This window comes from Notolabrus celidotus, chromosome 11 (assembly GCF_009762535.1).
Source record: "Notolabrus celidotus isolate fNotCel1 chromosome 11, fNotCel1.pri, whole genome shotgun sequence".
NCBI lineage: Eukaryota > Metazoa > Chordata > Actinopteri > Labriformes > Labridae > Notolabrus > Notolabrus celidotus.
In genome coordinates, this window is record NC_048282.1 from 24810592 (window position 1) to 24825160 (window position 14569).

The 14569-nt window shown below is 42.4% G+C and overlaps 2 protein-coding genes across 8 annotated transcripts in view; both read left to right on the forward strand.

Annotated features, from left to right (window-relative positions):
• The window catches only part of LOC117820936 (AF4/FMR2 family member lilli), a 56788-nt gene extending 46832 nt beyond the window's left edge, over nucleotides 1-9956 (forward strand). For 5 of the 6 annotated variants that reach the window (XM_034694887.1, XM_034694888.1, XM_034694889.1 and 2 more), the window contains exons 7-9: nucleotides 480-641; nucleotides 2756-2890; nucleotides 6111-9956. In XM_034694887.1, the coding sequence (XP_034550778.1) occupies nucleotides 480-641; nucleotides 2756-2890; nucleotides 6111-6695 (882 nt within the window). In that variant the 3' untranslated portion in view covers nucleotides 6696-9956. The remainder of the gene's footprint in view (nucleotides 1-479; nucleotides 642-2755; nucleotides 2891-6110) is intronic. The other variant, XM_034694886.1, reaches the window with a different exon arrangement.
• A 1947-nt stretch (nucleotides 9957-11903) lies between these two features.
• Nucleotides 11904-14569, forward strand: part of si:rp71-79p20.2 (zinc finger protein 704) — a 55370-nt gene continuing 52704 nt past the window's right edge. Inside the window, exon 1 of one of the 2 annotated variants that reach the window (XM_034696333.1) lies at nucleotides 11904-12463. In XM_034696333.1, the coding sequence (XP_034552224.1) occupies nucleotides 12197-12463 (267 nt within the window). In that variant the 5' untranslated portion in view covers nucleotides 11904-12196. The remainder of the gene's footprint in view (nucleotides 12464-14569) is intronic. The other variant, XM_034696334.1, reaches the window with a different exon arrangement.

Sequence of the window (14569 nt, forward strand, 5' to 3'; positions counted from 1 at the left end):
TGTAGGGGCCGCCCCTTTGCCAATCAGGACAGATGATTGGCGATTAGCTATGATTGGTCCGTCATAATGGGAACGAGGGGAATAATAACATTGCTTGATACAAAGGCATTGGAAAACGCAGAGATTTCGCAATAGTCTCAAATTACTTCACTTACCGATGAGTACTGATGCGCATTATGACTTGTCTCCAAACCCAGCAGAAAAAAAGTAACGTTTTTTTACACCATTCTTACCAACAGCAGCTTTAAGCTAATTTGCACACACATTCCCTTGGCAAGTCACACTGAAATCACATAGTCACATAGTCGGAAAGCAGGTGCCCTACTATCAGCTTATTCAATTAACTTTTAATGCCTGTCACATACTTCCCTTACATGCATGAGAAGTCCAGGTAAAAGTGGTTATGCAGACTTTTTTGCTTTCTTCTTTGACTGAGTGAGCTGTTTGTAATGTTTTCTTGGCTGACTCAATACCTCAAGGTTGAGAAGACAAACAGGAAGGAGAACAACGGGGCCGACAGCCAGTCAGACAGCCAATCGAGCGTGAGTGATTCACCCTCTGCGGCTCCTCCTCCACTACATCGCAGTCAGGAGTTTCCACGGAAACCTCTGGAACCGTTTCACCTTCACTCCTTCCCAAAGGTACGAGAATCATTGGATCAATATGCTTTGGATTAACCCCAGCAGACTGTAACGCTGTCTGTGTGCCACCAGAGGGCACTGTCCACAAACATACAACTCGAAAGACTCTCAAACTCCAGGAGGAAAATCTTTTACTCACTTGATTTCTTCTGTTTGGAGCTTACAGCAGATCTGTACTCATTAGATAGCTTGATGGAAACACAGAAATTACACATTTACAAATGTCAGCTCTAAACAACCCTCTGCTTTTGAGACGTCCCCTTGTGTCAGGGTGTTTTAACTACATAAAAGAGGCATGGGTGCCCGTTGGGAGGTGTTTCCAACAGTCAAGGCCACAGTCGAGGGACGCTCTGTGAGGGAAGCAGACACACAATGATCGGATGGTGGTCAGCCTTTCCCCTTGGCATGCATATCTATTTTTTTATGCATTGTATTTGTTTTTGCTGTTGTGAGTGTGTTTGTGTGTTTGGCAGTGTATAAAACAGGCGACTGTCTTTTGTGTTTGAGATTCAGCCATCTGATAAAGCTGTTTAAACAGTTTTGTCTTGACTGTGGATGTCTGCCCAGTTGTTGGCCTGCACTTTTAATCTTTGCTTCTAAATCCTTGCGTATCCCTCTCTGTCTCTCTCTCTCTCTCTCTCTCTCTCTCTCTCTCTCTCTCTCTCTCTCTCTCTCTCTCTCTCTCTCTCTCTGTCTCTGTCTCTCGCTCTCTGTCTCTCTGTCTCTCTCCATCTCTCTCTCTCTCTCTCTGTGTGTAAGTGTGTGTGTGTGTGTGTGTGTGTGTGTGCTCTATCCGCCTCTCTGCGCTGTGCTGTGCCGTGCTGCGCCGCCAGTATTAGAGTGGCCAGAGTAAAGAGTGGAAGGATTGGATTATGTAAGAGCTTGGCTGGCTGCCAAGCTGCCTGTGTGTAGTCTCTGTGTGTGTGTGTGTGTGTGTGTGTGTGTGTGTGTGTGTGTGTGTGTGTGTGTGTGTGTGTGTGTGTGTGTGTATGTGTGTGTGCTGGTCTCTGTTCCCATAGAACCTATCAGCAAGTCTATGTAGAAAGAGCTAACAGGTAGCCAGCAGCCAGAGTGGGGATAAATAATGTTCCCATATTGAAGCCATTTACTCTGCCCCAGCTTCTATTACTCACTCTCACTGCACAGGGGGAGCATATAAAAGTTTAATCATCCTTGGTCGTTTGTGCACACGCCACTACATTCTTTCTAATTGGTTTCTAATTGGTTTGATCACCAGGGGTGCCAAATATTAGGGTATGTTACTTGTTTGGCTACTCTTTAATATTTGTACTGTCTTCCTCTTTTAAGAGAAAACATGCAAAAAACACGATATGCTGTAAACTGTAACCAACCATGCAGTGCTTGTTAAATGTAGCTTTTGTAATGTAAGGGGTTATAAATAGAGGATTCAATTTCTCATTAGATCTTTGCTCAAATAAGAGGCTTTTTTTCGTGATTGGCAGCGTTGCCTGTGTGTCACTGGATCACTCTGTCATGTGGATATTTTTAACCAGATACATTTGCATGAGACCTTGTGGAAAAGTTGGTCAGAGAGCAGGAAGGGAACTGATTAAATCCAACTCAACATTCAAAACGGGGCAGGCCCGCCATGTAAAAGCCTTTTGAAGTATAGCTGTGTTTGAAAAAAAACTCAGCAATAGCCTATCAACACCTCGTCTCTGTCTGACTGTACCACTGGCTGATTTGTATGTTTGTTTGAAAGCTGTCCCAGTAGAGAAAAAACAAGGTTTGGTCTGGATCATTTAACATGAGTGGATATTTTGGGAAAACAAGACAGCAGAAAGAAAAGCTTCAGATGTTCTGGCCAAATTTGATAAAAGGCATTTCACATTGAGGGGCTGGAGTGGTAAGCGCTGTTTCATAACAGCAAGAAGGTTCCTAGTTCAAATGCTGACTTGGGCATTGGAGGTTGAAACTCCTGCTACTAACAGGTCTTAGGACTTGCAACAACACCAGTGGTAAACAAAGTACACAGTTTCATTACTTAAGTCAAAGTATAGATACTCAATCACTGAACAACACACATACACACACAAGCTTGGTACATAATTGCAGTAGTTGCCTGACCTCCTGTATTGGTGTGTTTTCATCAGGAGGCAGTGTTCATGGGCAATGGAGAGCAGTACATCTGGAAGCCTCCAGAGGAAGATGACATCATCACCCTGCACCCACCTCCACTCCGCGGGGAGAATGGACAGGGGCACCCATTGCCTCCAACTGCAAAGGAGGTAGTATACACATATATTGGTTGGTGTGTGTGTGTGTGTGTGCGTGTGTGTGTGTGTTGTGGTGGTGGTGGTGATGGGGGGGGGGTATCTTTGGGCAGACGGACGGACAGCTCCCTGATTTGTGACTGCCATGTTTACTCATTGGGGCGCCCATTTGATTGGGTGCACCGTCATAACACTGCTGCCCTGTGACCCGCCAGTCATACGAGGTTTCTGCTTACAGCCAGAGGTAACGTTACACGGACGCAGCACTCCCCCAACCCCCTGCCTGAACCCTGACCCATATCCCCATGCCCCCTCCTGCTCCTGCTCCCTCTGTCTGTCTCCAACGCTCATATCAACAGATGCATCGGTCACCGGCATCACCTGCTGCAGAATAATTAGGTATCACTTTGCATTCATGGAGATGTTTGGTTAACTGTGGGGCTTCATCAGCCTACGCAGACAGAAAAGGAGAAGCCCTGACTAGGATGTGGGCTACGGGGTGACCTTAATATACAAACACACACACATAAATAAATGAAAATATATATCAGGAGAGAGAGAAAGTATGGTAGAGTATGTCTCGTGGTAAAAGGGGGAATCCACACTCCCCAGTCATGTCACACACACACTACATGTGCCTCCACGGGCAGCATCTCCACCCCCACCTCTTCCCCTCAATCCCTCTTGTGCTCTGCTCTCAACCGGACGCGGTGCATACAGAGAGTCTCAAGCAGTTGGGGAACTTTTAACCTGCCTTTGGGGATGTGGGAAGTTAATCTGAGATGGAGGTGTGTCCCAGAAAAAAGACCACTGTCTAAAATTAGTCTCTGTTTGCCTGAGCCTCTCTGTTAGAAAGTCTTTTTTCCATGTTATATTTACGACTGAAGAGTAAATCTGGAGGAGAAAAACAACTTGATGCAGCTTGTGGAGAATAAATGGTTCACAGGAGATTACATGAAGTAATCCAGATAAGGACAAACTGGATAGATTGTTTATTTATTCTACGAGGCTTGTAAGAGTTAAGTGAACTAGCAGCCCTGACAATCTTTAATCCAGTGGTAAGATCTTTGTCTAAACCAGTGTTGAGCGAGGAGTTTGGACATTGTATACAGAGATTAAAGGGTTAAGTCTCTGCTGGTTGGCTCATGAGTTAAACTCCTCCTCTGCCAGTCAAACTGGCACACATTGCAGCTGGCCTTGAATGCCTGCTGCAATCTATCCACGCCAATTTCTTTTTCTTTCTTCAAACTTTCTGTCCTTTTTTTTCAAACTTTTTCTCTCCCTGTGCTGCCATGTTTTTCCATTCCAGAATATGTTGTTGCCCTGACATGCCCCTATACTTTGTATCCTCTGGAGTTTGTCAGTTGCAGCCGTCAGGAGGTGTTGAGTTTCCACTCCCACCTAAATCTCCTCCTCTCCTCTGGCGCTCTCTCCCTCTGCTCCACTCCCTCTTCGGCTATAAAGAGGCGCTGCCTTCTCCAACCAATCACGTTGCACAAAGCATGTCTTACCAGATAAATATTGACTTCTTGCAGGCTGCTTAGAAATGTGGGCCATATTTGCTATTCATAAAGTTGATCACACACAGATGCATCAGTCATGCATACTGTTGTGTTTTCCGTGAACAATCAGTAGATGTTGAATTAAATGTGACTCCTCGGTCTGAGTAGCGAGCTAAAGCAGAATCAGAGGAGACATAAGAGAGGAGTACAGGCGGAGGGGCGGGGAAAGAAAACATACAATGTACAAGCTTCCTCAACAGCTGCAGCCCAGTTTTGAAATCCCCATCATCTTGTGACTTCCTTCCTCTGCTGCACAGAGCTGCAGAGTTTGTGTGCACAAATGCACACACAAACACTGCACTTTGTGTGCACACTTGTAGCATATGCTGGGGTCTTTGTTTATCCAAAAAAGGTCACACAAGAGGTTTGTGGGGGGGAGATATGTGTGTCACTTGAAGTGTGACAGAGATTGAGAAAGAGATGTAATGAAAGTCACAGTGGTTTACTTGATTTATTTTTTTGCCACTTTAAAGAAAGCTATTTTAGATCTTTGAAGTTAACATGAAAAATAAAGCCTGCATGCACAAAAAAAGAGCCTTCTCGGTCACCTCTGTGCTCTCAAATTTCAGCTTTTTGGGAACTGAACAAAAACAAGCCCAATCTGTGAGAGTGCATGTGTGTGTGTGCAGGAGAGAGTTTGCATAGCCAGTGTTTCTCAGGGGCATTGGAGCAGAGCTGCCGGTCTGGGTGTGAACACGGAAGGTAAACATTACCATGTCCCACAATGCTCTTCTCTTGCACTCCTCTTCAGGAATTTTGACACAGAAATGCCAAAGGTCACAGCACTGGTTTGTCCAAATTCCCCATAAGACCTGACACATGCCTTTTAGCTAGGATATAATTTCTGACATGATGTAGGGAAGGAAAATACACACAGTAAACATGTAAACATTCAGATACTGTACATTTATCACACTTACACACACGTGTACACTTACAGTTAATGCTGTCCACAAAAAAATGTACATATGCTTCATTCAAAGCAAATGAGATGTGAGCAAAGTCCATTAGTGAACACCACTTAGCAGATTTTTTTTAAGCGAGTTGGCTGTCATCCAGATCTTTCACACCATACCCTGCTGTTCTGTTGCCAAAGCAGTTGTGGTGAAATTTTAACAGGTCCATCCACTGCAAAGCTAACTCTGTCACTCTGCTTAGACCTCAGCAGACTGATAACACAGTTTACTCTGTCTTATCCTACCCTGTTGAAATAGGTCAGGTTACAGCACAGAGCGGGCTCTGTCAACACATTTGCAAAGTACGGCGCACACACCCACGCAATTTATGCTCACACATTGGTTTGCACACACTGTATTAGCAGCATTAGATGTTTAATTTCCTGTTCACATAATGTACCTTTATGTTGGGCATACAGAAAGAGATATATTCATACACAAATATAGAAAGTCTGCATATACTTGTAGCTCATGTCTGAGTTACAGTTGAGGTGGGTATCGGTAACTGATCAGTTGAATCCCAATGCAGTGCAGCTTGTGTATGCTATGTGTCAGTTGTGCTTGAAGACTTTACATAAAGAAAAAAAGACCAACAATGAGGCAGAAGCATTGTCACCTTCTGTCTAAGAGGCAGTGACCCTTACTCTGTAGGATAGAGTTTTACAGTAGTTCAGTGTCATTAACTGACACCAAACTCTCCTCTGTGTGTGTTCTCAGATTGCAGACACCTACTCAATCGTCTGTAAATCCCAGAGGAAGAAACCTCCCATGGAAAACAATGGGGCAAAGACCCTCCCCCGCTCCTTCGGTGGAGGTGCCCGTGGCCGGGGCCGAGGAGTCCAGGCCCAGGCGCGCTCTCAAGAGGAGCCCTGCTATGAGCCGGTGGGGGACAGGTCCTGGTCTTCATGTGCGATGGCTGAGTCTGACCCTGCTTACGCCACCATTGACCCCCACCGGAAACGTGAGCAGGCAGGAACCAATAACAGCACAGCTGGGGGTAATGCCACATTGAAGAGGAAGAAGCAGACACAACCTCAGCAACAGCAGCAGCAGCAGCAACAGCAGCAGCAACAACAGCAGCAGCAGCAGCAGCAGCAGCAGCAGCAGCAGCAGCAACAGCAACAGGCAGCACCAGCGGCACCTCAGGGCTCAGGACCCGCCGCTCTGCCTGCTAAAGGCCTCCCAGGTGGGGAAAACTTCTATGAGACCATCAGCGACGTGAAACAAGGGGGCAACAGCTCCAGCACCACCACCATCTTCACCTTCAATGACGGAATGGAGATGTACGTCACCGGCCTGTAGCTGACTAGGAGGACCTGCTGGTACAGAGTCATGAACGGGACCCTCCTGTTCACCTGCAAACAGGCTGCTGTACATAGATACCAGACCCTCTATGGACAAACAACATGAGGATCCACTTTATGATGGCACAAACAGGTACAAACAGGGTCTTAATCCAGGTTCAGACTTCCCTTGATTGGTCTGTACTTCAGAACCAGCCTAAGCGTAGTCCAGCCCAAATATGGACCAAACGTGTTTTAAATAAAAAAAGAAGAAAACTGGAATATACATCTCAACCTACCGTGTCACTGACAATACTCACCTGTTTGTGCATCATTTTCCATAATATCTTTATTTTTATATGAACACTGTACTCTTTGTAGAGTATGTGGTGTAACTCACAACCTTTATTATATATTATAAAAAATAAATGTGCATGCATTGTGCTTACACACACTTAAAAAAAACATGAGTAGCAAGGACCCTGGGTATGGTAAGAGTATGAGACACACAGTTAGCTATTGTCACCCATATACACCCACACTTGCACACATATATGCTTCATCTTTTGGGGATTTATGTAATATAAGCAGATGGATGTCACAGAGATTTGCGGTGCTTAGCTCTCCCTAAGCAAACATCTGAAACAGGTTCTCTGTGCGCACCCGCCTGTTGCCTGGCAGACAGCATTGTGCTGCTTTATTCAAACACTGGGCCCAGTATACGAGACCTGCTTCAACTCAGAAGTAATAAAGGCTGTAATCCCCGTTTCACAAATTACCATTATTGTGCTCTTAACTTATCAGCAGTTATTAGTAACAGTTCTCATGAAAACTATTAAAAATATGAGTTTGAATCAAGTTGTAAACTTCTCATGAATTATGAGATTAGTTGACAATCCCAGCTAATATTTGGCAAACATCTGTAGCCAGAGGCATCATGACACACCCCAGCACTCCCACACACAGACACAAACACACACACACACACACACACACACACACACACACACACACACACACACATATTCAGAAAAGTCATGCAGGGTAAAGTGACCAGGTCAGGGGCGCTGAGGTTGTGTAAAAATTTCCCCAGAAAGATGTGGGCGTGAGATTTCACAATGTGAGACCTTAAGTATATAACAATAAGAAAGTATAAAACAGCTTTATAAATAAGAGAAGAATATTTTTTAAAAATTAAGGAAGTGAAAGAGTATCTGGGTATGCACCCTGTGCAGTTAATATTCGATTTCCTTTGGGCGCTGTAAACATCTAATTTTATGACCATCGTTATTTTGCACTGGACAGCTGCAGGACTAGCTTAATTGCGCATTAACATGCTGTAAAGGGCGTTTCCCAGCACAGTTCTGATTCGCTTTCTGGTCTCAAGTAAGAGCCAGAGCTCCCTGCAGCTCAGAAGACTTAAGTCTGGTGGTTGAAATAGAAGCACAAGGTTGAGACTCCAAAGAAAATAAGGAGCTGGGCATAAAAATTGCCAGTGAGTGTCCTTTGGAAGTTTGCCCCTCGCCCTTTCCCCATCCTTGTCTCCAGCCTCTGCACTGAATTCTCTTCCACTGTAAACAAAGGCTTTCCCGTCCATCTTTGGGGAACATTAAAAAAAGATAGAAGAGAGGAAGGAAACAAAATATTAGACGCTTGATAAAGATACAAAAGAGAAGGGGGGGAAAGGGATACACACTGCTCATAGGTTGAGAGATGCATCATAATGATCTCACTGTGAGACAGCCATGCAAGGAGAAGACGGGTTTAGAAAGGTTAGTAACATAAATCTATAAAATGCTACTGTGTCAGAGAGTATGTAAAAACAAAATGCACTCTGTGTTTTAATGCACTGTTTAATTTTTCTTACTTACTGACATTGGTTGAATAGCTCATGCCACTGCCATGAAAACAATATGTTTATGTTGTTGGTGCAACTTTTTCCTGCTTGATCAAAAAAGTGCATGCTTTGATATATGGAGGTGAAAACAGACTATTGTGGTACTTAATTGATCTCTTGTTTGTTAATATTTTCTGCTGTACTTTTTATGTGATGCAAGAGCAGCATTCAGTCCTTTTTTAAAGCTATAACTTGGAGGAGGAAGGGGGAGAAAAAGAAAGTTAGTAGAGAAGCCAACGGGGGTTTAGGGCAGAGCTTTGTTTATCCTATGCTCTTTGGGGAGTGAAAAAAAAGAGGGATAGAAGTGAGGAGGGGGAAGGAACAGCTAGTATAAAGCTGGATGAAGATCACTGCAAATGGACACAAACTCCTCCCTCCAATATATGTTTGTGTGCTTGCACACACATGCACACACACACACATACACACCTGCAGGCACACATACACACTGCTACATTGAGCCATGTGTGTTTCCAGTTTAAGGGAGGGAAGCACATTTTGCTTCCACCCAGTCAGCTCTTGCAGATACTCCCTCCCCCAGCTGTGTTCATCCTCCAATAACCGACACAGACCTCTCTCTCTTTTCTCTGCCTCACCTCTCTCCCTCACTTTGCAGGGGAGGGGGCTTTGATGTCCAGTTCTGAGGGACTCAGGGAGTTATAAGAGGGTTGAGGGGAGGTGGGGGGTTTGGGGAGGGGCAGAGGCAGAGGCAGTGGGTCAGGCCAGCCCCTGTCTGATATCAACAATGCACCAACGGCTCAACAACTGCCTGATATGAGAAATGGCGAACAGCTGAGACGCTTAACAAGCTCTGCTGAGGCTTCCCGTAGACAATGCTGGCTGCAAAATTGCTATCACACTTAATCCTTTTTCTCTGGCTGTCACTTTACGTGTCACATTTTGTTTATCCTGAGAGAAAGCACTGATCTGATATATATTTTGTTGAACACTGTCATACACTGATTGAGGCAGATGTTCATTGCACAAATACAGTATGATGATGTAAATGTGTAAAATACTCTGTTGCTGTTCTGATGTTGTTCCAATGTAACATACAGTATACAGTATATTTGTTGAAAAAAGATGGTTGTCACAGACACATTGTACTTTGTGGATGCAAAATGTTCCATGCTTTCCATGCAGATACAGATGCTGTTTGTTGATTGTCTTATCAGATATAATTATGGGCCAAATCTGCTGTGACAGCTGTAGCCAATGTTGTATGTTCTAAAGCACAGGGTTTAGTTAAAAAAATAAATATTTAACATATAGTGTGACAGTGCAGATATGCAAAAGATTGTAATGTTTTATATTAACCTTCATAAAATATTAAAGTGAGTTTTTACTTTTCTAATAAAGTGGCACATTACAACATTTTTGTCATTTGGCTGTCATCTTATTGCTCTGTACAGGGTCTCAACCTAGGCATCGCACAGCCTTGGAGTAATAACTGGATCTTGCAATAAATGCAGCGTCCAATAAAGTGAGCATGTGTAAAACAAAACAATAAACCAAAGCTTTCTGAAAATGGTTGGATAAAGAAACAAGGAAGTGCTCACAACATCTGAAATCAACAGAAAACTAATGCAACTATATAAATAACGGCTTTTTGATCACATTTACAGCTTCACAGTTCTTACAAGCACTTCAATGCTAGGAATTATTTTAAATATATAGTTTAGAACAAACAAATACAGTTGTTTATTATGTATTTTATATAATTTAATTAGGCAAATGAGCATTTTGACACAAAATATGAGAAATAAAGTTACAGTGAAGGTTTATTACAGTTGCAATGCATAACAAAAGTAAGGAGCCTCTGGATTGTCCAGTAATACAACTAAATAAACAAACAAAATGACCTAATTATTGTTAGATATTTACCTTAACACACCTGTGTGAGGTCTTGTAAAACAGGGGTTCCCAAACTTTGCTTCATACTTTAAAATGAGTTTACCTTTATGCACTTGTGGCTGTGTCTCCTGTGCTTCTGAGAATTAACCTGCTGCTGATCCTTTTGTTAATTAGCTGTTAGCTAACCCTAACCCTAACTTTAGGAGTCATCTGGCAACAAAGAAAGGCAGAAAACTAATGAAATGTGCTTATTTGCAGGGTTTTATTTCAAATGTACGTACTACGGTTGTCTATATTTTTACAATAAGGGATGAAATAAGCAAATTTAGATAACTTAAAAATCAAAAAAAATCTGGAACACATCTTGCGACCCCCCTTTGGTGTCTCGCGACCCCCCAGAGGTACCCGACCCACACTTTGGGAACCCCTGTTGTAAAACATAACCTTGCTTTATCAACCCAAGTTTTTTTTGCGTGGGGTTATTCTCTTTGATTTCATAATTCCACAGGAGGTTATGCAATTGTGTAAAAGTCTACTTAATCCTCCTGTTATGTTGCAGGTCAAATTGAGTCATTTTAAAGTAAAAAAAAAAAAAAAAAAAAAGTTTAAAGTATTATTTCGCTATGAAACTTCTTCTGCTTAGCTTAATCAGCGTAAAGAAAATATACATTGAAAATGACGCATTTCACACATTTGCAGTATGTAAATTTGCAGTACATAAAAAATAAATGTATCAAAATGTAAAATAAAATAAAATAAACAAAAATCTATGTCATGTAAAACGATTGTATTTATATTTTGTGCTTTTTAATGTACATTAAAAAAAGGTTTGACATGAATTTTCATAAAAAACGAGTGAGTTATCCTCATTGAACCATGATCTGTGAGAATTAAAGAGCACCATTGCACTAAATATTGATTTAAATGGTTAGTAATGGAGTTAATAATGAGATTTAAAAAATGTTTATTGGGATTTTTTAGGGTTCGGACACTTTTGGATCATTGAATATGCCCCCGGTCAAGTTGACCCAGGAACATTATTGCTGTCCCCAAGAAACAAACATAACAGGAGGGTTAAAAAATAAAAACATCTACAGAATGTGAATTATACATAAACATACAAATAGCAAATCAAGGGATGTATTAACTTTAGGGACTAAACATGTTCATTTCCTTGACTGAAACCCCCCTCCGTAAAGAGCTGGTTCGTGCACCACTTGATAAGCCAAATATATAAATGCGCAGTTTGTGGCTGAGGCCTGCAAGCTGTTTTTCTTCTCCCTGCCTCCTCGTTTGTTGCCTCGCCGGCTCATCTACGTCGACAGACACCGGCCGGTAAACTGTAAGACACGCCCCTTTCCCTCTTCCACTCACATCTCTCGCAGCAGTACAAAAAAAGTGACTGACAGCTCAAATCCAGCCAATCAGGTGCCAGTATAGCATGGACGCGTGCCAGAGTGTAATGTTTATGTACGCAGTGGACCAATAGGAGTGAAGTGGAGGAGGCGTGGCATTCTTTTGGAGGAAAGAGGCAAAACAATCTTTTATCCCTCTGACCGGGCGGCTTTTTGGATATCCTGGGTTAGTAGTAGTGGTGGAGGTGGCGGCGGTGGTGGAAAAAACTCTACATGTAGACTAGATATATAAGTTAGGACACAGACAGACACAACTCTGCGACAATCCTGTTAAATGTATCCAGCAATTTGCACTAAAGTCTATAGAAAGCTGGGTTTCTTTCTTTAGTCTCGCCTTGTCTGAACTATATATATATGGATTCAAGATATATTGTGGAGAAGTCGTCGGTTGGGACGGTTGGGACGAGGGTCAGCGGTGCGGATTTTAACTACCGGGCAGGACTCACTGTGCTCCGCGACAGCCGGGTGCCCTCGGTGGAGAGACACGGTCCCATGCCGGCGTACACAACCGGCGGGCCCGTCCTCTGCACATTTGTAATGGACGGCAGCTCAGCGACGGAGGGTAGAAGCGAGAGAAGCTCTTCTAAAGTGAATGGACGAATATTGCACGATGTTGAGAAAGTAAGTGCTGGTGAACCGCGTTGAAAAGTGTCTGTATACTGAATTTACAGCACAGATAACATCCATATCATAATACTAACCTGTTATTACGCCGTCTCATGAACTGTCTGACAGCTTATAACGCTTTTTAAAACCCTTTTCAACCTTAAATGTTACAATTCAGTGGTTGAATAAAGCAGACTGGGACTCAACTGCTGTAACAGTTCTGTTGTGTGTGTCTCGAGCAGCCGTTTAACTCACTTTCTGTGTCACTTATTATTTAACCATGCTGTCACTGCTTGTTCTTGAGTTATTACGTCGTATCAAAACCGCTTTAAATGGCGGCTCGTTTTGTGTGCAAACTTTACAGAGAAGGGGGGCAGGGACTTCAAACTACTAGCGAGCCAGACCCCCCTCCCCCATTACTGTAGGGTGGAGCTTTAGGGAGGGCTTCCTGGGCTGCACAGTGCGGACCCGGCCTCTCACATACTTCACAAAAACCTTACTTGTTGTTGTTGTTCACATGCGGTAGGTAGGCTATTTTCACCACTGCTACATGTTTGTGTTTGCATGGTGTAGTTCAGGGGCGTCAAACTCATTTCAGTTCAGGGGCCCACATACAGCACAAATTGATCTGATGTGGGCCGGACCAGTAAAATCATAACATAATAACCTATGAATAATGACAGCTCTAAAATTTTCCCTTTGTTTTAGTGTAAAAAAGTAAACTTCAAAGTCTAAAGTCTTCTTTATTGTTCAATAAATTGCAGTATGCACTAGACATATGTATATTTTATATATTTTTTATTAGGACTTGATTTTTAGTGTCTGTCTATTTATGTTTGCACAGGGAGTACGCAAAAAATACTGGAGTCAAATTCTTTGTAATCTTGAGATACATTGTGAATAAAGTTCTTTCTGATTTCTGATTTCTGACATACTGAGGATTTGATATTACATTTCTCTCTCAGACCCTAGCAACGACAACAACAGATAAACATAGGACAGCTAGAAAAAGATAAGAAGTAAGCTAGTAAAAATGATAAAATACAAGTACATTCTGAAAATGTTCACATTTCATGAACTATCTTTCTAAAAAAATAACAGCTGTTGTATTTTCCACCATGATGAGTCTCATAGTGGGGCTGAATATTTTACTCTTTAAGCCCTGAAACCTGCTGCGAACACACCAACACACAGTTTACCCATTCACCTGACACAGAGTATACTGTAAAAGAACAGAGATTATAATAATGAAGAAGGTAAAGTTGATTATTTTGGACCCCTCAGCTCCAGCGAACAGTTTGCTTGCTGGACAGTGTTGTATGCAGGGGTGAAGTGTAGTGCTAGTGTTAATAGTTAGTGGATCATCTTAAAGTGCTCTAAAAGTCTTTATGAATCTCAGCCGGATTATGCAAACAGCAAGTAATCTAATATCCTATTAACCAGAGGACAAATTTGAAATAGCAGTTACTTTTATTGAAAAATTGCAGTGTATATCTTCCCTGTCATTTCTTCACTTTGCAAAGTCGTTTGCAGCCGGATTGGAACCTCTGGCGGGCCAGTTTTGGCCCACGGGCCTCATGTTTGACACCCCTGGTGTAGTTCCTTAAATTTCAAGTGGTTTTGCATTGAAGTTTCAACTGCTTTAGCCAATGCCTGCTTCTCTTTGCCGGGTCAGGAATTTAATCATGTCTTATGTTAATAATTGACCCTGCAACATAAAATATGCATAGATGACTAGTTGCCACTCCTGCTGTTTACATGGATCAGGTCACATTTTATTCAAATAGGTTGAGTTGGTCTGTTTATTGTGACATGGCTAAATGATGATAGCAGTTGGGTATGGGCCTCAGCTTTAGTGAACATTTGTTAATTGTATTTTTAGATACCTGATAACTAGTTGGTAACTTATCATTTTTCTTAGAGGTGCTTTTTATATTATTTCCAGTACATTTAAGAGTATGAGGTACAGCACAAGTCATCAGTTATTCAGAATATCCAGAATATCCAGTATGGAGCTAGTGTTCATGATTATTATTTTTTTGCTTCCTACAACCCAGCAGAAGACGAGACAGTTGTTCTGACCTACGACTTATAAAAATTCCCTCGTCATGCTGATTACAT